This window comes from Polypterus senegalus, chromosome 1, assembly GCF_016835505.1.
Source record: "Polypterus senegalus isolate Bchr_013 chromosome 1, ASM1683550v1, whole genome shotgun sequence".
In the NCBI taxonomy this organism is placed as follows: Eukaryota; Metazoa; Chordata; class Cladistia; order Polypteriformes; family Polypteridae; genus Polypterus; species Polypterus senegalus.
The window spans coordinates 199,660,054-199,687,346 of NC_053154.1; the positions used below are offsets into that span (position 1 = coordinate 199,660,054).

General features: G+C 37.4%; 1 protein-coding gene across 1 annotated transcript in view; it reads right to left on the reverse strand.

Annotated features, from left to right (window-relative positions):
- Positions 1-11,814: 11,814 nt before the first annotated feature.
- msto1 (misato mitochondrial distribution and morphology regulator 1) overlaps positions 11,815-27,293 on the reverse strand; it is an 86,047-nt gene continuing 70,568 nt past the window's right edge. The window contains exons 8-14 of the mRNA XM_039766871.1: positions 21,795-21,929; positions 19,448-19,600; positions 18,679-18,810; positions 18,355-18,539; positions 14,099-14,203; positions 13,515-13,630; positions 11,815-12,419 (exon numbers count right to left, since the gene is read on the reverse strand). Of these exons, the coding sequence (XP_039622805.1) occupies positions 12,184-12,419; positions 13,515-13,630; positions 14,099-14,203; positions 18,355-18,539; positions 18,679-18,810; positions 19,448-19,600; positions 21,795-21,929 (1,062 nt within the window). The 3' untranslated portion in view covers positions 11,815-12,183. The remainder of the gene's footprint in view (positions 12,420-13,514; positions 13,631-14,098; positions 14,204-18,354; positions 18,540-18,678; positions 18,811-19,447; positions 19,601-21,794; positions 21,930-27,293) is intronic.

Below are 27,293 nucleotides of genomic sequence, written 5' to 3' on the forward strand. Positions count from 1 at the left end.
TACTAAACATCATCTATTGTACTCACCAAATTGTGCTCTGAATCCAACAAAGTTCTGGCACTTCTTTCCCTAGTGTGAACATCCATAGCACACATGCCAGTATTTCAGGCTTATTCAAGTACTCGTCATTTCTTGGCTTGCTTGCTTCTTGAGTATAACCTAACTGCTGCTTCATCACATCGGTCCAACATTTTAAACTTTTTTTATTTGCATCCCTACTAAAGAAGAGCAAAAAAAAAAGTTAGAGTTAAAATAAGCAGCCTAAATTCACCAGAAAACAAAAGCAAAACTGACTAGTTTGTCTTTGCCAGCTTCAAGTATTTTAAAATTGAGTTTATGAATAATCAAAATGGCCATGGCATCTGTGTTATTGGAAGGAGATGAGGATGCGAATATGCAATAGTGCTTCTTTGTGCATTTCCCCATTTCTAATTTTTGAAAATCGCTTACCTGTTTCAAGTGCACAATCATTGTTTTAATTGTTAAATGCCTGAAAAACATGCTCTGGGATGAGTTGGAATGAGGCAGTGTCTGTTCCAGGACACAATCTATAATTCATTCCTGTAGGATCAATAACATTTAGGTGAAAGGAAAGCAATATAAGTACATAAGACTGAAACAATATAGCAGGAAAAACTAAAGTGGTATGAGGGTAATTGCGACCACCTCCCCTCATAACCAATACTAGAATCCTACCACAACTCAAAAATACAGTGAGCAGACTTTGCTGAAAACTTCAGAAAAGTTTAAAACGTGAGAAAAAGACTTAACCCGAACTGCTTTACCTTCTGAATAGTTAGAATAACATCTGTTCTTCTTTAAATGGAGCCTGGTGTGAAATCTGGGAAAAGCGTCCATTATAGAACACTCTAGCCGAATTTGGAAAAGCTCTTAAAATTCAGACTCTATTGGTATATCTTAGAAGCTTCACAATGGAGTTGGTCTTGTCCGATGCGAGAGATGGATGTCTGAAGTGGAGCTCCGCTAGCAGTGGTGCTATTTTTCATATTATTTGCTTATTATTCTGAGATATCCTGTATTTATTCAACCCGAGAGGGACCGCTACAGTATATGTAAACACATATAAACATGGCCAACAAGAAGGGGGGTCCGAAAGAATCGAAGACTAAAGCTACATCCAAGCTGCGATCAGCAAGCCCTAGTTCGAGATACGGCCTCTCAGAGACAGACCTGGATCAGATGGGCGAAAGTACAGACTCCTCGGGACCACGGTCTGCTACATCGTCGCCGGCTGAGAGCGAAAAGGGGAGCGAAGGTGCGATCGTGAGTGCAGATGTGGATAGCTCGCCGATTGGAGAGGATTACCTGAAACTGGAAAAGGCCGGGAGGTCCGCGGCTTCAGTTACGCAATTACGCGGGACTGGAGCAGCGGGACACCGCTTCAGCAGAGTCTGCTGCTTCATCTACGGTACAAGAAGGCACATTTGAGCTATCTGAACTGAAAGTGTTGCTCGCTGAGCTCACGCAAGATATAAAGAAAAGCGAGAAGGCTAATGAGAAAGCAACGGCAAAGGCACTTGAGAGACTGAAACAGGAATTAAAACAGGAGATGAAACAGGCCAATGAATGTCTGCGACAGGAAATCCAACAGGCAAATGAAAGGCTGCGTCAAGAAGTACAACTTGAACTTCGACAGGTGCTGGGTAAAATTGAAGAGCGCATTGAGAAAAACTCGCTAAACTGAGCACGCTTGCTGATCGATTGGAGCATCTTAGTGAGACATTCACGAATCGGATCGAAATAGCCGAACATCTAGCTGCCAGTGCCGAGGAAAGAGCAGTAAATGTCAGTTGAATGTAAAAACTCGGAGAAAAACTTGGAGACAGACTGGCTGCTTTAGAAGATGGGAATAGAAGGTATAATGTCAGAATTGAAGGCTGCCGGAGAATCGAGAAAGTTTAAACCCGTGAAATTCGCAACTGAACTTTTTCTAAAATAATCGGGGCGACTTTAAAGCAGAATCTGAGATAGCAGCGGCTTACACGTCACGCTGATCAAACACCGTCAGACCCGACCAAGATCTTTTATAGTTCGCTTTGAACGATTATCATTTAAGTTAGAGGTGATGGAACTCCTCAGGAAAAAAGGAAGATATTATATATGAAGATTGCCACATTCGCGTCTTCCCTGACTTCTCTCCAGCAACAGCTATCAAACGCGCGCCTTCTATAATATTAAACAGCGCTACGGCAAGCCAATGTCAAATACGGCCTCCTGTATCCGCAAAACTGAAAGTGGAATGGCAGGGTCATTTCTATGTTTTCGCTAGCAAGGAGGAGGCAGAAAATGAGTTAAGAAAGCTGATCCCGGACTATTCTGATACATAATTGTGAGTCATGGCGGTAAATGATAAAGCTAGGATTAATAATCTACTGTCTGATCTATTTGTTTTAAAATACGGGTTTTTATCAGCATATATTCTCATATTCTTATATTATTATTACTTACTTATTACTTATCATTACTTAGTATTACTAGGGCTAAATGTTTATGTTTTATTGTGCTTAATTACGTTTTCCTCCTCTTTTTTCTTTTCTAATTATTTCATGTGTACCCTAAATGAGACTGTTCAATATCATACCCTTGGTTTGCTGTTATTGCTATTACTGCATTAAGACTTGTTATGCTTGTTTTGGACACATCTTTAACACCATCACCTGGGTTTATTATCTGGGGATATCATCTTAATGCACTAAAATTGATGAAGATTATATGATATATATATATATATATATATATATATATATATATATATATATATATATATATATATATATATATATATTAAGTGCAAAATTCTTTTCTTTTTTTTTTTTTTTCCTCTTTTAAAGACTATATTGGTAACAGATATCTCTATCTTTTAACCTTAAAGCGCCACTGCATGGGGGCTTGATGTGCTTTGGACGTGCTCTGTCTCTGGGTATGTCAGAGGACTGGGACTGCATGAAGTGGGTTTTAGCCTCACCTGGGGAGGCAAAAAGGGAGGGTGGGGGTTAAGGGGAAGAGAAAGAGAGCAGGCTTGATCTATATCTAATCTATCATCTCAATCTTTATAATTATAACTATCAACGTAATAATAAGCTGCATGGCAACAACTCTTGGGGGAATAGGAAATTAAGACCTAAACTATTTCACTTCCAGTTAAGACTATAATATGACACCAAAAACTCAGAATCAGTGTCTCCATGATGGGACAGTTAACTTCGTAAGCTGGAATGTTAAAGGCCTGAATCACGAATTAAAGAGAAAGAAAGTACTTTCTCACCTAACAGGTCTAAATGCTAAAATAGTATTTTTACAGGAAACCCACTTACTAAGTAAGGATCAGTTCCGCTGCAAAAGACTGGACTGGCCAAATGTTCCATTCTAGTTTTACAAAGAAAACTAGAGGGGTGGGAATTCTCATACATAGAACAGTACCATTTGTAGCATCAGATGTAGTATTGGATCCTGAAGGGAGATATGTGATGGTCATGGGAGACTTATCTAACTGTAAAATGATTTTGATAAATGTTTATGCACCTAATGTTGATGATAAGGAATTTATACAAAATTTATTTGCATCCATTCCCAATCTGAACACTCATAAACTTATAATGGCTGGGGACTTTAATTGTGTTCTAAATCCACTTTTAGATAAGACTTCCTCCACAGGGGAACGCAACTAACACCGCAAAGATAATTACAAAGTTTATAACTGATCACAACTTATCAGATCCCTGGAGGTTTTAAACCCAAATTCAAGAACATATTCTTTCTACTCACCAGTACATCATTGCTACTCAAGGATTGATTACTTCTTTATAGATAATAACTTCTTGCCTAAGATTAAATCTTGTAAATACGATGCTATTGTTATTTCAGACCATGCTCCGATGATCTTGGAGCTGAAATTACTAAGCCCCATACACTCACCCCGCAGATGGCGCCTCAATCCGCTTCTATTAGCTGACGAGAATTGTACTGAATTTATATCCAAACAAATCGAATTCTTTCTAGAGACAAATACATCCCCTGAGATCTCTGCAGGAATACTCTGGGAAACTCTTAAGGCCTTCTTAAGAGGACAGATTATCTCATATCTTTCCCACAGAAATAAATCCGAGCGAAGAAAGTAGCAGAGATAAAAAGCGAAATTACTAAAATAGATGAAGAACATGCCAGACTACCAAGCGAGACTCTACATAAGAGGAGGCAGGCTCTACATTCAGAATTAAACCTCTTGACAACTAAAGAAACCGAACAACTAATTTACAAATCCAGACATCATTATTATGAACATGGAGAGAAAGCTAATAAGCTTTTAGCAACAAATTCACAAGCAAGATGTGCAACGCAATCTCGTAATTACTAACACGAATGGAGATAAAATCATCGAACACAAAAATATAATGTACACTTTTAGAGACTACTATAAATCCCTATATACTACTGAGTTTAAAGAAGACAATATACAATCTAATGCATTTCTGGATAAATTACAGATACCACAAATTGACGCTATTAGTGTGGAGGAGCTCGATAAACCTCTGTCATTATCAGAATTACTGGATGCTATAAAGTCACTCCAAGGTGGAAAAGCAGCAGGCCCTGATGGCTACCCTGCAGAGTTTTACAAGAAATTCTCCGCTCAGCTAGCTCCCCTCCTATTAGCAACATTTACAGAAGCCAGAGATAACCAATCTCTTCCACAAACCTTTCGCCAAGCACTAATCACTGTCTTTCCAAAACAAAATAAGGACTTATTACAATGTGCATCATACAGACCAATTTCACTTCTGAATAACGACGTTAAAATACTCTCTAAAATCATAGCTAGAAGGATGGAGAAAGTGCTCCCTCAGTAATATCACAAGACCAAACTGGATTTATTAGGGGCCGACACTTATCTTCAAATCTTCGACGCCTGTTTAATGTAATATACTCACCAACTAAATCAAACACCCCAGAAATATTATTATCATTGGATGCAGAAAAGCATTCGACATGATTGAATGGAAATACCTTTTACTATTTTGGAGAAGTTTGGGTTTGGCCCAACATTTGTGCATGGATTAAATTACTGTATACTAACCCAGAAGCTTCAGTTTGCATCAATAACATTTGCTCAGACTACTTTAAACTAGAACGTGGCACAAGACAAGGATGCCCTTTGTCACCACTGCTGTTTGCAATTGCCATTGAACCACTGGCAATACATTGTCGAAATACTGATCAGATAAAGGGGATTAGCAGAGAAGGACTGGAACAGAAAATCTCATTATATGCAGATGACATGGTACTGTATATATCGGATCCAGAAAATTCTGTGCCTGCAGTCTTAGCAGCACTCACAGAATTTCAAAAGCTCTCTGGTCTCAGAATTAATCTGAATAAAAGTGTACTCTTTCCGTGAATTCGCAAGCATATAATATTAGATTAGACACCCTTCCTTTTATCATTGCAGAACAGTTTAAATACCTCGGGGTAAACATCACAAGTAAACATAAAGCTCTTTATCAACAAAATTTCGTCGCCTGCATGGAAAAAATTAAACAAGACTTGCATAGATGGTCAACCCTTCATCTCACACTAGCTGGAAGAATTAACACTGTTAAGATGAATATTCTTCCTAAGCTCCTTTTTTTATTTCAAAACATACCAATATACATTAATAAATCGTTCTTTAAGCAATTAGATTCAACAATAACCTCATTTATTTGGAATTCTAAACATCCACGCATCAAAAGAGCGACCCTACAAAGACAAAAGGCAGAAGGCGGCATGGCTCTACCTAACTTCCAGTTTTATTACTGGGCGCAAATATACAGTCGATAAGAACCTGGACACAAATAGAAGAACATACACAGGCATGGACCGCAATAGAAGTAAAATCCTGCAGTACTTCTTTGTATTCCTTGCTTTGTGCTCCAATAAACACACGTTATCGGCAATACACTAATAACCCAATTGTGCTCCACTCACTTAGAATCTGGAACCAATGTAGAAAGCATTTTAAGACGGAGAAGCTTCTTTCTGTGGCACCCTGCAAAAGAACCACCTCTTTCAACCCTCACAAACATATGCAGTTTTAATATCTGGAAAAATTTGGAATTAACTTGCTTAGAGATCTTTATATAGACAACGTCTTTGCATCCTATGAACAATTACATTCCAAATTTAACATTCCAGCTACAAATTTCTTTCACTATCTTCAAATCAGGAACTTTGTTAAACAGAACCTTCCAGATTTTCCTCATCTTGCACCCTCATCCACGCTGGAAAAATTATTGCTCAATTTCAAGGAGTTAGACTCCATCTCTACAATATATAAAATCCTTTTACAATCCCTTCCTTTCAAAGATCCAAGAGGACACTGGGAAAATGACCTCTCAATTAATATATCAGAAAAGGAGTGGAAAGTAGCAATGCAGAGAATTCACTCAAGCTCCATATGCAAAGCATACAATTATACAACTCAAAATTATATATCGAGCACATCTGTCTCGACTAAAACTCTCAAAATGTTTCCAGGGCATGATCCAACCTGCGAACGTTGCAACCAAGCCCCAGCCTCACTAGGTCACATGTTCTGGGCCTGCTCCAAATTAACATTATTCTGGACAAAAATTTTAATTACCTCTCAGACAGTCTTGGACTCACAATCCCTCCTAACCCATTAACAGCTGTGTTTGGGGTTCTTCCAGAGGGTCTTAAAGTGGAGAAAGACAAACAAATTGTGATTGCATTCACTACACTGTTGGCACGCAGACTTATTCTGATAAACTGGAAGAACCCAAACTCTCCTCTTTTAAGTCAGTGGGAAACTGATGTGTTATATTATTTAAAATTGGAAAAAATCAAATACTCAGTTAGAGGATCTGTGCAGACTTTTTTCAAAACATGGCAGGATCTAATCAGTAATATTTTGAAATGATTTTATAAAGCACAGAGAATTTGTTGATTTAGGTATTTTTAAAAGCCTTAAATTTTACACCGTTTGGCTTGCTCTCTCTCTCAAGGGTGGGGATCGATCTGTTCTTAGCATAATTCTTTTTTTTTGTAAAAACTTGATTGCTATGTATTGATTGTAATAAAATTAATAAATAAAAAAAATAAAAAAAAGAAGCTTCACAATGATTACATGGGTACATAGGGCTTCGAAGAAAATTACATTTTGGAGCTGTAAATCCAGTGGGTTCTCATGATCTCAATTCGGGTAGAAGCTAGTTCTGAAATCTTTTTGGAGGAGGTCTTTTACAATGAAGTCTCTGTGGTTATCTCCTTCCACACTCTCCTGTTAAGCTGCAATACAGATATTGTCCCTTCTGGAATGGTTTTGAAAGTCACTTTTTTTTTGTCTCAAAGTAGGCACTTCACTTCTGAGTGTTGTTTAACTCTCATCAGGGCGTGCAGAGGAGTCTTTCAAGGCTGCCACCACTGCAGTTCTCATGTTAATCTACTCCACTTTAAGAGTTTCTATTTTCTCTTTAATTTCTTTGAAGGCTTCAGCAAATGAAATATTCAGCAATGAGGTGGTTTTCAGGATTAAATTGCATAGTGTTTCCACATCATCCAAATCAAAAGACTCATAATCTGATTCATGCCAGGAGGATGCTCTTGGGATGGTAAAAGTTAAAGCATGAGGTATATGCGCAATGGAGAAATCAGTTTTGCTTTTTTGTGGAAATAAAATAGAAAGATTGCTTTCAGTGTTAAGATTGAGAGAAATTAGTAGCTGAGACATGAATTCATGCAGTAGCATTTTTCACCAAAGCATCATCATTCCCTTTATAATAGACCTTGGCAGGGGCTTTGGTGCCGTTACACACTGCGTTTTTATCCCAAAAGCAGTGGTTTTCTGTTTATACCAAGGAGTTAAAATGTTGTGTCCACATAATATGGTTGCAGAAGCATTGTGGAACATCCTGGATGTCTTTTGCCAACTTTAAGGACATTTTTTGGTTTCCAATTTAGAAAGCATTCTCATTCACTGTTATTACAGTAGACATATGAGAAGAGACTTTAAGCAAGTTCAACATATTTCCACTGATTACACTTCGGTTCTTTTTCACCTACTGCAACATTCCATGCTGCTGACATTCATTAACAGCAGGACTGAATTTCCTCCACTCCTAGAATATTATGTCTTACTGTCAACTGGTGAACACCTAGGCCTTTATAAATGTTTTTGTTGTCCTTTCCTGCTTTAAGAATGTTAATTCTTCTAAGGACCATGGATATTTCTGACTTGGACATGGTTCACAAGACATGATCTTTGCAGACCAGATTCCGTCAGTAACCCAATATTGGATGCCTCTTTTAAGGGACAGAGCATCTCAAATCTCATCTTATTGATAGAAACACCACACTAAAACTAGCTATTTGTAAGTACAATTGTTTTTGTGCTATCTGTTTAAGCAGACAGTGTTTATCCATTATTGTGATATAATTATGTGTAGTTAATACAGAAATTCAGGTGCTTCCAAAGTAAATCACCCTCTTAAGTCTTTAATTACTAACAACTTACATAAATTATTGTATAAAACCATTCATATTCAAGTACACATCAAATTCATTCAATGAATTTCAATAAGTGGACCAAAAGCATACAGACCATACATCTTTAAACTAATAAAAGCTGACATAGTAAACAAATGTTTTTCTATTGATTTGGTATATGGTTGTGAACTCATTTATGCTAGCATGAACAAAATATGAAAAATATTTAATCTGTATGAAGACTTTGATTTTTAGTAATAATTTCTGTTGATTTCTAAGCCATTAAGTACCACGAAAATTTATATATCAGATGAATGGACCACACTGCCTATCTGTATAGCTATACAGTATTTAAGGCTTTGGACTTCACACCCTGAGGTTGTGGGCTCAAATCCTACTATTGATACTGTGTGACCATAAGCAGGTTACTTCAGCTGCCTGTGCTCCAAATGGGTAAAAACAAAAGAAATGTGACCAATTGCACCTCTCAAATGTTGTAAGTCACCTTAGATAAAGGCATCAGTCAAATAAGACATAAGGTGTACTCAGGTTAGTGTGTGGCAAACAGGAAGCAACCTGGAATGTCCTTACTTTTGCTGCAAAGGATATATAGATCTTGTTTAGTATGCCTGAACAATTATAACTCTTCAGGTTAATTATTTTAATAATGTCAACATAAATACAAAAAGTACACAAATATGTTGCGTGTATTTCATCTAAATAAGAAATAACATTTTCTAAATGTAAAAACAAAAACTGACTTAAGTTTTGCTCAGTGAAAAAATAAATTAGTGCTCTTCAGGAAAGGGACCAGGCCATAAGAATTCATGCTGAAATCCCAAATGGAGAGGTCTAGTCAGAAAGAAAAAGAAAGAAAAAAAAAAAAAAAGCAACTGCAGAAGAAGAGTGTATTCTTTAAACTACGATGGCAAGATTAAACAATGTTATTCTCAAAATCTTTAACATAATGTAATTTAAAACATTTATGATTTCTTAATTTTCCAATCAATCTGGCATGTTCTTTCCCAAACTCCAGTGTAAAAGCTTGTTAAAAAATTATAAGGAGAAGGTTGGGATTTGCTCCAGCAGACCTCCGTGACCCTGTAGTTAGGATATAGCAGGTTGGATGATGGATGGGTGGATGGATTAAAAGCATTGTTTATTTCTGGTTATCATTTAGGAATGTTACATTGATTTATTAATAATATACTTATTTTTATCACCAGCCTATTTTGTTCCTAAAATTTGCCAAGCTAAAACAACTTTCATTTTTATCCAATAGAAAACGGAGTAAATCAACACTAACATTGCTCAAATATAAGACAACCTTTTTAGGTATTGATAACTTCTCAGAATTTCAAGGTGAAAGTTCTTACAAATTGTATGATTGTTACCTTCTTAACAGAATAGAAATGACTGGACTGCATTATTATACTTTTTATCTTATTAACACACAGTAAAGATTTCATGACTACAATAAACTGTAGTTTAATGTGTAAAATATTTCAGAAATAACGGACTTGTGTATGAAAATGTAGCTCACACTCAAACTACACATAAAATTTACATAACTAAATGAATACCCAAAATAAGACACAGCTCCAATAAAAATATCTGCAACAGTTCAATGAATAAAGATTTTATGTTGAAATGTAAAATAGGCTGATGGTGATAATAAACATAAAATAGCCAACCAACCATTTTCAATATCCTTCATTTGCTTCGAAAAGTGAACAGTCACTTTGCTTCAATACAGTGTTGACCTTATATACATCTAAACTACAAACCGGATTCCAAAAAAGTTGGGACACTATACAAATCGTGAATAAAAACTGAATGCAATGATGTGGAGGTGCCAACTTCTAATATTTTATTCAGAATAGAACATAAATCACGGAACAAAAGTTTAAACTGAGAAAATGTATCATTTTAAGGGAAAAATATGTTGATTCAGAATTTCATGTTGTCAACAAATCCCAAAAAAGTTGGGACAAGGCCATTTTCACCACTGTGTGGCATCTCCCCTTCTTCTTACAACACTCAACAGACATCTGGGGACCGAGGAGACCAGTTTCTCAAGTTTAGAAATAGGAATGCTCTCCCATTCTTGTCTAATACAGGCCTCTAACTGTTCAATCGTCTTGGGCCTTCTTTGTCGCACCTTCCTCTTTATGATGTTCTCTATAGGTGAAAGATCTGGACTGCAGACTGGCCAATTTAGTACCCAGATCCTTCTCCTATGCAGCCATGATGTTGTGATTGATGCAGAATGTGGTCTGGCATTATCTTGTTGAAAAATGCAGGGTCTTCCCTGAAAGAGATAACGTCTGGATGGGAGCATATGTTGTTCTAGAACCTGAATATATTTTTCTGCATTGATGGTGCCTTTCCAGACATGCAAGCTGCCCATGCCACACGCACTCATGCAACCCCATACCATCAGAGATGCAGGCTTCTGAACTGAGCATTGATAACAACTTGGGTTGTCCTTGTCCTCTTTGGTCCGGATGACATGGCGTCCCAGATCTCCAAAAGAACTTCGAATCGTGACTCGTCTGACCACAGAACAGTCTTCCATTTTGCCACACTCCATTTTAAATGATCCCTGGCCCAGTGACAACGCCTGAGCTTGTGGATCTTGCTTAGAAATGGCTTCTTCTTTGCACTGTAGAGTTTCAGCTGGCAACGGCGGATGGCACGGTGGATTGTGTTCACTGACAATGGTTTCTGGAAGTATTCCTGAGCCCATTCTGTTATTTCCTTTACAGTAGCATTCCTGTTTGTGGTGCAGTGTCGTTTAAGGGCCCGGAGATCACGGGCATCCAGTATGGTTTTACGGCCTTGACCCTTACGCACAGAGATTGTTCCAGATTCTCTGAATCTTCGGATGATGTTATGCACAGCTGATGATGATAGATGCAAAGTCTTTGCAATTTTTCGCTGGGTAACACCTTTCTGATATTGCTCCACTATCTTTCTGCGCAACATTGTGGGAATTGGTGATCCTCTACCCATCTTGGCTTCTGAGAGACACTGCCACTCTGAGAAGCTCTTTTTATACCAATCATGTTGCCAATTGACCTAATTAGTGTTTATTGGTCTTCCAGCTCTTCGTTATGCTCAAATTTACTTTTTCCAGCCTCTTATTGCTACTTGTCCCAACTTTTTTGGGATTTGTTGACACCGTGAAATTTTGAATCAACATATTTTTCCTTTAAAATGATACATTTACTCGGATTAAACGTTTGATCTGTCATCTACGTTCTATTACAAATAAAGTATATTGAAATTTGCCATCTCCACATAATTGCATTCAGTTTTTATTCACAATTTTTTTAGTGTCCCAACTTTTTTGGAATCCGGTTTGTATACCCTTTACTGTTGATCCTGGAGTGATAAGGAAAAAAAACACTTTAGCTCAGAAAAAGATTGTAGATCATCATCCTGAAGTGTACATAATCTCTGCAATGTCTATGTTTGTAACCGCTTGAGCTATTTTCTGTGCTTCTGCTTCTGTACACTGTATTTAATGTAAAGAATGAAGAGCTCTTTATTGAAAGTGCATTTAACACAGTATTATTCAGACATTTGCAGCGTCAAGGACAATAATAATGGAAATGCCTAAGATTCGATTTTAAAGTTTCTCAGTTTTGTTTAGTGGCTAATACACCTATGTCCATCTCAGTCTGAATCATCCTCAGTGGATATATCAAGGTCAAAATTCATTTTGTAGTTTTGAGCCATGGTCCTCAAATCCTGTAGGGCTTCATGAAGGTTCTCCAATTCAGTGCCAGTAGACAAAAAGCTGTTAAATCTCCTCAGGTCCAAAGATTTTACTGAAGAATATAGGTGTAGTAAAGTATGGTGCAGCAGAGGAGACGTCTGCATAGATGTTAACACTGGGATGTTGTCCACAGCTATAGAAAAAAGAAAACAACATTTTTATATATATATATATATATATATATATATATATATATATATATATATATATATATATATCTCACACCACACAGTGATGTTGGGAAATTTCCTCACATTCATGAAAACAAGACATAGTTTTCTAAACTGGCATTGCATCCAACTCCTACCCCTTCAACTTGCAGGCTGTAAACAGACAAGATGGCTCCACATCACCGTTTCAGGGTGAGCCTGGCAGGATTTTGTGGGTTGCAAGATCACCAGGCATTAGATGACAAATGCTACCCCCAAGGCCTGGCTCCAGGGAAATATCTCAGTAACAATATCCTGAGCAGGGAACACGGTTTTCTAATGTACCCTCATAACGGTCAATGGGAACCATTCTTGGTCTGTTCTGCCCTGTTTGCCAAAGGAGACCCTACCAGTTGACCCAACTCTGAGCATCCATAAGGTGCACAAGCCCCACAGCCATGAACTGCTCTCTCCAGATAAGGGGGTGGCAACTGCCCTTGGTGGAGGAGGTCAAGTATCTTGGGATTTTCCTCATAAGTGACAGAAAGGAACATGATACCAACAAGTGGATTGGAGTGGTGGCAGCTGTTCTGCATGTGCTGCACCTGTCTATGGTGGTAAAGTGGAAGCTGTGTCTAAGGACAAAACTCTGTTTACAGGTCAATCTACAAGTAGCAAATAAGAGGTTTCTTCTCTATGATACAGTGGAAAGCTCAGCAGTTCACGAAAATCTCAAGAGTAGAACTGCTGTCCCTCCAGATCAAAACAAGCCAGGTGAGGACCCTGTGGTAGACCCAGGACATGCTGGAGGGATTTATCTCACGGCTGGCTGGGGAATGACTGAGAATACCTAGGAAGAGATAAAATCTACAGCTGGGGACAGGGAAGTGTAGAAGGACCTGTTTGGCCTGTTGCCACTGTAGTGCTCACCAGGAAAAGTGGTTTGAAATGAAAATAAAATGAAATAACACATAAAAAAGTGTAACAATGCAGAGTTTTTCAGAACATCTTCAATATAGGATTGCTTTCCTGAAATTTCCTTCAGTTAAACGCAAAGTTGTAAACAGGTTCCCACTCACTTGAACCAAATGGTCTTGGCTTTATCTGCAAAAATCCATCCTTGTTAACTGATGGACTGAATATCTGTGGAAATGGAGCTGTCAGCTTACAAGGACTCTGAATCAGATTCACAGCACTAAAACAAGAAAAAAAAGTAAGGCGTTTATTTTCCCTGCTTTATACAAAAACATTATATTGTGAAATACATATTAAAAATTGACAATTCTAACCAACAAAATATGTTATATTGTCAGACAATTCAGAGAGACAGTGTTGCTATTCAAACCTTTTATAGAACACCATTAATTAATTCATGATTTTGTGAAATTCAGTAAAAAGCCAGTAACATTTGTAGCTCATGTATTATTCATGAGCTGAAACATTCTATATAGGGCAGATGTTATTCAGATGCACGGCAGATAGGATGATGTAAAATAAATACCAAAAATAAGGATGTTGACATGCATTGGAACTCTATAGTTAGCCTAAATACACTGGGAAATAGAAGACTGGGTCAATATTTAATTTGTAAAAACTCAAAATGCAAACCGTGTTACATTGCTGGAAGAAAAGCATATTCTATAACATCATAGACTTCACTGACCTGAGTGTGCCACAATACTGACTCTTTATATACTCGATAAGCACATCTTCTCCTGAGGTGCACATATGCAGGGGGGAGATAGGTTTTGATCCTGGAGCCAAATTGCTACAAAAACAGTAAACATGCAGTCATAAAGGTACATAAAGGTATTTACAATTCCAAATAATACAGTTTTCAGTTTTTATTTAGTACAAGACTTTTTACAGAGCATCGTACATGCTAATTTAATGTCTCCAAATGATCCAGCATGCCATTTTTTGGAATGCATTGGAAATGAAGGTAATAGTACAAGATATTTCAATCTTTATATATAATGCACTACCGTGGCTATTGTCTGTCCAGGATTTTAAATCACCTGTAGCTCGCAAACTGTTTGAACTATTGACCTGAAATTTGGTACACATATACTACGTGACGTCTACTATCCACTTTTTGGGTGATGATTTTTATTACTCTTTTTATTTTTTTTTTATTTTATTGTATAATCAACTCTTGGCAGCGTGCAGCAGGGCGGCCATGCGGTGCATTAATATGGGTGCCGTTCTCATTCCCTACCACCTTCACTAATCATTCTTGAGGCAGATTGAAGACTTAAGTGTTAGCTTAAGTGAAACATTAAAGAAAACATACTAAGTAATTGCAACACAAAAACTAACTTCATCAGTTTTAACGCGAAAAGAAGCCGACGAAAGAAGAGAAGCAGCGGGCCGTTAGGGTGGAGAAAAGAAGAGCTGCTCAGGAAGCAGCAAGCGCATCAACCTCTGAGCAAATGAATGCTAAACAGAGACAGAGACAGAGAAAGAGGATGAAAACTAGGAATGCTGAAGTTAAGTGTATTCACTGCACGTTATCGTGAAGTACGCGGTTACTGGTATAAAATAATTTACAAGGGAAAAAACTTGAAACACTGTACTAAAAGTAAAAATGAGCTCAAAGTATACAAAAGAGGAATGACAGCATTGTACAAGAGAGTCATTTGGAGAATAAAAGATTATATGCAATTATGTGGTATGATTATGTCAGTTGTGGGTGCTTTGATGGTGGAGGGATCGCTTTAGGTTCTTCAGGTGATTTAGGAGGATTATTAGTCAGCAGCACACAATACTTACAAAAGCTGTCTCAATGCAACTGGAGTTGAAAGACAAAACCTGTCAGTGAATTTCAAGTTAGTTTAGGATAAACAACTTATATTAGGGTCTTTAACAGAATATGAAACCTGAATGAAATTTAACCAGAACAAGAGAGACAAGGTTTTGGGACAAAACTTTCAAACTTAAACAGAACATTAGAGTTTTTAATCGGGCCTGTTTAACAGATCATTTGATTAACAGAAAGGATCAGTTACTCTGGCTTCTATGAATGTATCTGCAAACTTATTGATGGCTAGTTAAGAAGGTAAAGGGAGATATGTGTCTATCTGATGAAAGTTGTACAGCTGGGGCCATAAATCTAACTTTAAACTGTGTATTATGCTCATACAGAAAGACAGAAGTGAGTTTATCCAGAATGGACCATTGTGACCAATCAGTCCATCAAGTTCATTTATTTAGCTAATAGCCAATTTGTTTCAAAATCTCATCCAGATACATTTAAAAAATTAACATTTTCACTACAGCTGCGCAACTCAGTACTTTTTTTTTAGATTCCCATCACTGTTTATGTAAATAAAAATGTGCTTCATGGCTTCTGTCTTAAATGTATTTTTTTATTTACTTCTGACAATGTCGTTGAGTATGTGATTTTATGTTTATCTGAAAGAATTCTAATGGATCAACTTTATTGAAGCCTTTCAGAATTTGTAATACTTTGGATTAGGCCCAGACAAGAATTCTCTGCTCAAAACTAAAGAAATTAATTTTTTTTAACTCAGGGCTGTCAAATTCAATTTAGTTGAGAGCTAAACATGACACTATATATACCTAATGCAGATTAGAATCAGTGATGGATTTAGAGGTCAATGGGCTCTAAACATAGATTTATTAGTGTCCAAATTTCTTTACAGAGAAAACAACACATATTTAACTGGCTTGAAAAAGGACATGGTAACCTAAAACTGTGGTAAAACTGTTAAAAATGAATTCAAATTGGAAGACTTCCTTAATAATCAGCGAATTAAGCAATTCCAGTGACTTGTCTTGACAATCTGCAATGTTGGAAACCTCGCACACCTTCTTCAATGACATAACAACTGAAATAACCAATTCACTAACAAGATGTCTTCAATGTAATCTGTAGAATTCTTGGAGAACTTCTGCTAAAGGTACTGCTATTTATATGTAGATTAATCCATAAATATCATGCACAAATAGCAGTTGAGGATATTGCGCAAGGACTAGGCAGCCATAACTCCCAGAGATCACGCGAGTTCCACCACAAATGTTACTCTTGATATTAATTTATAAACAGAAAGTCAGAGGTAGTGTATCTGAAATAGTACAGCACTAGCAATGTATCAAGAACAGGCTATACAGTGCTAACAGCAATGATCAGGACTTCTAAAACAAAGTGAGAAGTTTTTATGAAATTACACAAGCTGTAAATATACCCATAAGATATTGCATCTCTTTTTTGCATCTGTATTGTTACATCTGATGCTGTCTTAAACATTCCCATTTTAGCAAAGTGCACATTGTTTTCTGATTTCTTCTTTGTAATGACAATACTGTATATACTAAGAAAAAATTCCACTGCTCACTTAAATGGATGACAGGATGGAATGGAGGTTACAACAGGTCCAAAGGTATATGGCGAAAGTATTTTGGAAGCATACTGTGAATTGAATAGCACAAAACACTGACGAATATTCTACTTTTGCTATGGAATTTGCGTTAATCCATTCAGACAAAAATAGGGTAGTCACAACTATACTGGCAATACACGTTGCATGGCTATTTTGAAATCAGTGCATTTGATGTTATGATTATGATAGTCTTGACACAATCTTACAAAATCAGTTACATAAGGAGCATTCCCACCACAGTAGTTTTGTTTTCAGGAACCAACAATTTGCTGTATGAAGTAGGCCTGGGCAACTTGTAGTAAAATGGAGCTAGTGCTTGAGGTCAGCCAATCAGCAGAATTCATTACCTGAGCCCCATCAATGATAGTTCCTGTTTGAACAAAAAACACATACTCTAGTGTAGTAGCTAAAAAAAGTAAAAGGAGGTACCTACCGGGAACTACAAATGGCCAGTGTCACTGCAGTGGTAATGCTGCAAATGTTCCTTAGTTTCTAAAAAGTCCCTATGGTGGAAAAACTCCTTTTAATTGGAAAAAAAAATTATATAGACCAGAGAATCTTATTTCTCACCATCTCAGAGTCATTTAGGTGTCTTTAAGCAAACTCCAAGATAGAACTTTTTGGCCTTAATTCTAAGCGGTATGTGTGGAGACAACCAGGCACTGCTCATCATTTGTCCAATACACTCCCCACAGTGAAGCATGGCGGTGGCAGCATCATGCTGTGGGGGTGTTTTTCAGCTGCAGGGACAGGACGACTGGTTGCAATCGAGGAAAAGATGAATGCGGCCAAGTACAGGGATATCCTGGACAAAAACCTTCTCCAGAGTGCAAAGGACCTCAGACTGAGCCGAAGGTTTACCTTCCAACAAGACAATGACCATAAGCACACAGCTAAAGTAACGAAGGAGTGGCTTCACAACAACTCTGTGACTGTTCGTGAATGACCCAGCCAGAGCCCTGACTTAAACCCAATTGAGCATTTCTGGAGAGACCTAAAAATGGCTGTCCACCAACATTTACCATCCAACCTGACAGAACTGGAGAGGATCTGCAAGGAGGAATGGCAGAGGATCCCCAAAAACAGGTGTGAAAAACTTGTTGTATCTCTCCCAAGAAGACTCATGGCTGTATTAGCTCAAAAGGGTGCTTCTACTAAATACTGAGCAAAGGGTCTGAATACTTAGGGCCATGAGATATTTCAGTTTTTCTTATTTAATAAATCTGCAACAATTTCAAAAATTCTTTTTTTGTTTGTCAATATGGGGTGCTGTGTGTACATTAATGAGTGAAAAAATAATTTAAATGATTTTAGCAAATGGCTGCAATATAACAAAGAGTGAAAAATTGAAGGGGGTCTGAATACTTTCCATACCCACTGTATATATATCCACCTCCAGAAGGAAAATTAAAACTGATTTTATCATTGTAGCATCAGGCACAAGATAACAGATGTAATATTTTTTTTTAACTTTCTACTATACAAATAACTTCATCAACAGTAATGGTACACTGACCAAATCATGTTATGTGGACTGATCCCTCGTAGGCATACAGATTGTGCAAAACAGCGATTTTCACGTAGCTCCCCACAGGCTGATACAGGTCTCCATGGCAATGTTTCTCCAAAATCAACAAGTGTATCAGGCAAAGACTTGTCCGACACCATGGGGAATGGAACAGAAGCAGAGGCACATAAAACCTACAAAATAAAGAGTTAGCATCCACAACTAAACAAAGCAGTGTCAATGGAGAAGCATTACTTGAATCCCCAATTCGTAACATTACCCACAACATCAGTGACAGCTTTACAACAGTAATTCAGGTATGCACATACATACTTTTCTTCCAGAGAAAACAAGAGCATCAATGAGATGACCCATGGAGCAGCCACCATTGTGGAGTCGGTAAGGCAATGTAAGTGTGTCCAAGACAGTAGCCAAAACAGCACTACTGTGGTACCAGCTGGATGCCTAGGAGGATGGAGACAATTTAATTATAATAAAATTAATAACAAACAGACTATTTTTGCTTCCAGATGAAGCAAAATTTTGGTCAACTGGTTGCTTGGTAGTGCTTCAAGTCAAATTTGACATCAGTGATCATTCAACCTAAATTTTGGCACACAATTTTTAATAATTTTATTTAAAGAAATTGTCATTGCATACAATCAAGTCAAATGTTTACAACAAATGACTTCATAAAACTAGGAAAATAAAAATGAAAAATATATATACCAGAAAGTTAAAAAAAAAAAAGCAACAAATCAGAATTTAACCTCCACCCAAATTTGGTATACAATTTGAACTTTCAAATATAAAAAGCATCATAAGCTTACACAGTACAATCCTACTAACTAAATAAAGACAACCATTTTAAAACATGCAATCAACATTATCATCACATTATGCTCATAAGACATGCTGTGATCACAGTAGGTTAAAAGCGTACACACTGCAAGAAATATTAAAATTAGAGAAGGACTAACGTTAATACATATTCAACATTGGGGCAAAACAAAACTGCTCAAATGTTATTTCAAAAAAATCCAAAACCCTAAATGTCAAATTACATGTCAATAAAGTCACAAAAACAACTTACAATACTTACATCATACAGCAAATATGGGAAAGTTGTATGAGGTGATGGCCTGCGTTCCAGGCCACCTCTCAAAGAGAGTGGACAAAAGGAAGAACTGTTATTGGACAAATGTACAAAGCTCAGGACTGAGTTTATAAGATGATACACATCCTTTACAATGCTCTAGAAGAGAAGGAAAAGGTAAAATAAGATGACAGGTATATCCATTGTAATGAAAAAAGTACATCAGTCATGAATAGCCAGATATTTAGCACTTGCTACCTGTTCTCATTGTAAAAGCCATAGCAATGGGCACTGTTTACTGGCACCTTTAAAAAGCACTGCAAAACTTAGCATTAAACTCTGACTATTTGCTTTATATTGTTCCTTCTTGCCCCTGTTTAATAGCCTCTCCACAATAAAATCTGTCATGCATTACTGAAAATTATTTATTTTGTGAAGAATGTATACTTGATTCCATAAGTTAAATTAGACAATTAGGCATTATATCAGAAACATTTTCAGAGTGTCTACAGACATTTTGTTGTCATTGTGAAGACTGTTACTGCTCACCCTACAGCAGGGGTGTAAAACTCAAGGTCCACCAGCCTGTGCACCGTTTTAATGCAGCCTGCGTCACTAATATCCAAAACATGTTACATAAGGTCTGCTATGATGGGTTGGTTTTCTCAAAAAAGATCCCTTTTAATGTCCTTTTTATATATCAACTGTATTTATATATAATTTAGCTGGATTACTTTTTAAAATGGCAGTAGTTCTCAAACTCAGTCCTGGCAACTCCAAGTGGCTTTAAGTTTTTGTTCCTAGCAGTTTCACAACACTGAACAGCTGCAACTTCTTCAGTGCCAGCCTCAAGATCATTTGTAAATAATGGAGAGTGAAAACTATAACACAGCGTACAGCTTTCTTCATTAGGAAAGGACTCAAATTAAAAAAAAAAAAAACAAGAGTAATGACAATTAACTAGAGTAATAACAAATGCTCATTGCATTTGAAATCCACTTCCAATTTTTAAGCAATTACAGTACACCCTTTCCCTTTAAAATCTAAAGTAAAGAATGAGAAGCTAAATGTACAGCATTTGGCTTGCAAAACAATTTTACAACATCTGGTTAACAAGGATTAAATGACACCTAAACTAATAAAGTTTAGCTAATTGACTTAACAAAATAAACCTAAAACACATTCCCAAATTATTACAATAAATACAGCAATTAGTTCTTATTACTTGTCCCTGTTCATAAAACCAGTAAAGAAATCCAGGATTTGATTCAAGGACAGCTAAAGGGGCGAACTATATTACTAAGATTAGCCTTCATCATCTTTCATCTACAGAAGGCTGTGCGTTAAACTGATGAAATTATAAGAATTTTGTACAGTTCATGTTAAAAAAACAAAGATGTCTGTTTAAAAAAAAAATCACACAGATGTTGTAGACAAAAATAATACTGAACAAGTCACCATTGTGCATTTCACTCAGTCTTACCTGTACTTTACAAAGTAGTTCTAGTACATTTCTTCAAGATGGGTAACAAACTATTGTAACAAATAAAATAAATGTAGCAAAGTATCGATAATTTTTGCTCTCTCTGCTAATTTGAAATTTGTCTCTCAATGCAGGGCTGTGGAGTTAGTAAAAAAAATTTTCAACTCTGTCTCCTCAATTTATGGCACCACTGACTTCTATTCCTCCGTTTGTAATTAGACTGATATATTTACTATGATAATTGAAAGTATACAACATACAAGATATAAGGTATGCCATTACTGCCAGTGCAAATTATCAGGCTACTTTTTAGCAACCAAAGCTGTTAAAGTTTGGGATTAAAGGCTATAACAATGCCATTGTGGCATTATTATATTATTTATTAAAGAAGTTAAAAAATATTGAGAAGCATTAAATTTAAGACAAAACATAAGATAAAAAGGCTATATTTTTTATTAAAAGGCTATAAGAAAAAGAGGCTATATTTTTATTAAGGCTATTAAAAACAGTTTCTATTGAATACATGTGAAATAAGAATTTCACAGATTACATTACAATTTACATTTAATTAGAGTCAGCAAATGTTTACCAGCTCCAGTAACCCAACAGTTTCTTCACTACACAGCCCAGTCTAAATGTCCAGGATTTTTTCCATTGTTCACCTACAAACATACATACTGTTACAGATCTCATTTTGTTGCTAAAATGGAGCAACATCAAAATTGGTAACAACTATTCTATGGATAATTCTACAGTTAAAGAGCTTTGTTTAATCATCAATATTTCATACAAAAATATGCAGCAAACAAACTAATAAACAACATTATATAAGTAAAGCACAATTGAAATAACAATGTGGTCAAAACTCACACTTTGTGGATGAGAGACGGGGGCCAGGCCCAATGTGAATATCCCCCTCCCACCATATTCATCATGGAGCAGTTCAGTTACACTTGATCCCAGACCAGAGAAGCCATCTTGAATGTCACAAAGCACCTGAAACCCCTAGTTTGATTAAAAAAAGGATAAGTGTCAGCTTATAAGAGGGCACTATTAAAGCAGTTGCACCATAATAGGTGCTTGCCTGTTCTGGAATATAACAAACAAATATCACTGATTCAAACAGACTCCATAAGTATATATATTAAAACCACTTTTAGTTCTCTTGACCAAATGTTGGATTCTTTTATGCTTCATAACATTTATCTTAAAAGAATACTCCACTAAAAAAATAATTTTGTATCAAACTTTCCAGAATTTATAATGATAGCTAAGAAACATTTAGCTCACATTTTCATGGAGAAGAGATAAAAGATTTCCTGAAACAATGAACTTAATTTGTGCCAAACATTAAAAGCAGCAAACTGTATCAAAACATCCATGAAAAAAAAAATTCAAACTACTCATGTTGCATAATGCAATGTCATGTATCTAGTTTTACACTCACAACATCCCACAGACTTATTTTTGCTAAAATGTCATTAAATAAACCATATATGGAAAATCCTCTCATGCATGACAGTGAGGCTCACACAAACAAGATTGTACTTTTTGAACTGAAGAAATGCCTGTCAATCCCATTTATTAATCATGAGCTGTGTTTATTAATTAGCTACCAGGACATTTCACACGCTACACAACCGCAGTACTTTGAGGTCATTCACTAGCGGATTAAAAACTGCACCAATGTAATGACCTCCTGCAGGTTGAAGCATTTTGGATATGAACATGGTAACCAATACCAATGAAATAGTAGTTATAACAAACCTGACGAAAAAATGAAGGGAGAAGTTGTTCAGTTCAAAAGCGCAATATCATTTACAGTGGTGTGAAAAACTATTTGCCCCCTTCCTGATTTCTTATTCTTTTGCATGTTTGTCACACAAAATGTTTCTGATCATCAAACACATTTAACCATTAGTCAAATATAACACAAGTAAACACAAAATGCAGCTTTTAAATGACGGTTTTTATTATTTAGGGAGAAAAAATCCAAACCTACATGGCCCTGTGTGAAAAGTAATTGCCCCTTGTTAAAAAATAACCTAACTGTGGTGTATCACACCTGAGTTCAATTTCCGTAGCCACCCCCAGGCCTGATTACTGCCACACCTGTTTCAATCAAGAAATCACTTAAATAGGAGCTGCCTGACACAGAGAAGTAGACTAAAAGCACCTCAAAAGCTAGACATCATGCCAAGATCCAAAGAAATTCAGGAACAAATGAGAACAGAAGTAATTGAGATCTATCAGTCTGGTAAAGGTTATAAAGCCATTTATAAAGCTTTTGGACGCCAGCAAACCACAGTGAGAGCCATTATCCACAAATGGCAAAAACATGGAATAGTGGTGAACCTTCCCATCAGTGGCCGGCCGACCAAAATTACCCCAAGAGCGCAGAGACGAATCATCCGAGAGGTCACAAAAGACCCCAGGACAACGTCTAAAGAACTGCAGGCCTCACTTGCCTCAATTAAGGTCAGTGTTCATAACTCCACCATAAGAAAGAGACTGGGCAAAAACGGCCTGCATGGCAGATTTCCAAGGCATAAACCACTGTTAAGCAAAAGAACATTAGGGCTCGTCTTAATTTTGCTAAGAAACATCACAATGATTGCCAAGACTTTTGGGAAAATACCTTGTGGACTGATGAGACAAAAGTTGAACTTTTTGGAAGGCAAATGTCCCGTTACATCTGGCGTAAAAGGAACACAGCATTTCAGAAAAAGAACATCATACCAATAGTAAAATATGGTGGTGGTAGTGTGATGGTCTGGGGTTGTTTTGCTGCTTCAGGACCTGGAAGGCTTGCTGTGATAGATGGAACCATGAATTCTACTGTCTACCAAAAAATCCTGAAGGAGAATGTCCGGCCATCTGTTCGTCAACTCAAGCTGAAGCGATCTTGGGTGCTGCAACAGGACAATGACCCAAAACACACCAGCAAATCCACCTCTGAATGGCTGAAGAAAAACAAAATGAAGACTTTGGAGTGGCCTAGTCAAAGTCCTGACCTGAATCCAATTGAGATGCTATGGCATGACCTTAAAAAGGCGGTTCATGCTAGAAAACCCTCAAATAAAGCTGAATTACAACAATTCTGCAAAGATGAGTGGGCCAAAATTCCTCCAGAGCGCTGTAAAAGACTCATTGCTAGTTATCGCAAATGCTTGATTGCAGTTATTGCTGCTAAGGGTGGCCCAACCAGTTACTGTATTAGGTTCAGGGGGAAATTACTTTTTCACACAGGGCCATGTAGGTTTGGATTTTTTTTTCTCTCTAAATAATAAAAACCATCATTTAAAAACTGAATTTTGTGTTTACTTGTGTTATATTTGACTAATAGTTAAATGTGTTTGATGATCAGAAACATTTTGTGTGACAAACATGCAAAAGAATAAGAAATCAGGAAGGGGTCAAATAGTTTTTCACACCACTGTATATATGCTTCAATGATGTGCAAAAGAAAATTTATTGGAAATGCACTATTTAACAATGTGTCAGTAAAAAATAAATTTATGCCATCAATAAATTATATATGCATATATACAGTATTAATGTAAAAATTGACTGACTGACCCACCTTCTAACTCACTCAACAAAAATACTATTTTCCATTTAGCTAAAAGGCTGAAATGTAGCACCATGGTACATATTGGGCAGTAGGTATCCACTAAGGAAGGGCATTTTTTTATATCAATATTTAGGGGTACCAAAAAATATGCTGACTAAAATTTAATACATGGATAGAAAAAAGAAAATTAGCCAACACTTTTTTGTTAGTATTTGTTGCTAGTAATTCTTTAGTGAGGAGGACATTCTAATACAGGCATGTCAAACTCATTACCATTGGTGGGCCGCTTCGACTGCCATACGTGCGTCAGCGGGCTGCACTGTAACAAATACTATTATACTATTATACAAAGTTACTGTAGCTTTCTTTCTAATACTGAAAACTTTAAAAAATGTAACACGTAAAGTTTAAAGTTTAAAAAAAAGCAAGTTATTTCCACACACTCTCTGTACAACAGCGTACAATTAGAGTCTTAGCCTCTTAGCTAGGTCCTTATATTATTATATTATATTCATTGCTTATATAGGAGTCTTACAGGGTGAGATCTATTTCTTTTGTCCCGACACTTGGCATGTCTTGTTAGTAGCCAGTTCGTCAATATCAGGCTTGAAATCTTGTGCAGCTGCAGCTTTTATGAGGGATGACACAGTAAGTGTTGAGCGATATGGGGTTTTGGTAGCTTTCATTAACGAAAACAATTTCTCACAAAAGTGCTTCCGAACGTAGACAGTACTCTCGATGTCAACTTACGGATCTGCATATACGAGGGTGGCAGGTAAGCATACGAGCCTGGCACACCAACTTCGTTGTATTTTGCCTTCAGAATAGAATCTGACTGCAGTTCAATCAATTCCATTTGGATATTCTCAGGTGCATTTTCAACGTTGTAAGAGAACAGGGCAAAGTCCTGTTCGTGTGAGCTGAAATCACGAAAACGCTCACTGAATTGCTCAGTAATTCAAGTTGGAAAACAAATCCTCCAAAAATCTAATTTTACTTTACTAAGTTTACTTCAAAGTTTATATTGTGAAATAAGCCAATATGCAAAAAGCCACCTGAGCTACAATAATTTTACAAACTCAAAATCACAAAAATATGTTAACAACTCACCAACTTCTCGCGTCCACTTCAGATCTTCAGCTGTAGTCTGCACTAACTGTTTGTTACAATACTAGCACAAAATTACATAAAACTAGAGCAAAAAAATGTGAAAATATGAGGGCTATTACTACTCGTGATGGTCAGTTCTGCCCAGTGGCCAGTCTCAGCAGCCCAGCCAGTAGTGTAGCCTAGCAGGGTCGGCTCTAGGCTCGTGGCGGCCCTAGGCACAGAAAGAATTGGTGGCCCCTTAAGCCTGCCAATGTAAATAAGGTATCTTATGCATGGCGGATGGCCACGTCCGTTGCGGATACTGCATAGCCGCCTTAATGCTTATGACACGCGTCTATATGCGCATGTCCATAACTTAAAAACCAAGTGGAGGCCCATTATATTCTCATTACGGCAGAACGTTATAATACTACATATAGCTTACTGCTCCGACTCTATCGATATTAGTAAATACAACATATTAATTAATAAGAAACAATGTTTTTCAGCCACATTGCCGTCAGCTGTGTCGTTATTTTCTCTTTCAGTTTTAGATTCAATATATATTGGCGTGTCGGCCCTGTGCAGGTGCACAATTTGCACATGCCTAAGGCCGCCCCTGCTGCAGCCTAGCACTTCAGTTGTGACGTTGCGGCTCATTAACTTTGGTAAAGGCTCGTGGGTATACTAGCAGATGACGTTTCCGGTATCGTAATGCCATGGGAAAACGTGCTTTTGTCAGAAGGCAGAAGTAAGAAAAGTCAATAAGTAACGCCGAAGATGCAGAATGATTCAATCACTAACGATAGTAATCATTTTGTGCAAGTTCAGTGCTAACTAGGATCTGTCATGTGGGCCGCACAGATTTCTGTTGTGGGCTGCATGCGGCCCAGGCGCCACGTGTTTGACATGCCTGTTCTAATACACTATGTCTCCCATTTCATCACAACACAGACAGCAATCACATGGAGAAATGGGGCATGAAAATTAATGCAAATGACAGCTACCTGCACAAGTGAAGTGAAAAGATCAATTAAGCTCAAACAAGATGTGTTTAGCAATTGCTTGCCATGAACTGTGGCTGTAAGGCATAGTCAATTTAACACAACTGATCCAGTAAGAAAGGTATATCTATATATATATAATTCACTAAGTCCATGGCAAGCAAGATGCACGCAAGACATGGCAAGCAAGACGCACGCAAGACATGGCAAGCAAGACGCACACAAGACAGAGCCCCACCCACCAACAATTCACTAATCAGCCAACCATGGCACGCAAGACAGACCATGGGATACGCACGACAGAGCCCCCCCACCAACAATTCGAGCGAGAGTGAAAGCATTCGCCAAGAATGTTTTCATTAATCAAGAACGAAAGTCAGAGGTTCGAAGACGTTCAGATACCGTCGTGGTTCTAACCACAGACGCTGCCGACTGGCGATCTGGCGGCGTTATTCCCATGACCCGCCGGGCAGCCAACCGGGAAACCAAAGTCTGTGGGTTCCGGGGGGGGAGTATGGTTGCAAAGCTGGAACTTAAAGGAATTGACGGAAGGGCACCACCAGGAGTGGAGCCTGTGGCTTAATTTGACTCAACACGGGAAACCTCACCCGGTCCAGACACGGAGAGGATTGACAGATTGATAGCTTTATCTCGATTCTGTGGGTGCTGGTGCATGGCCATTCTTAGTTGGTAGAGCGATTT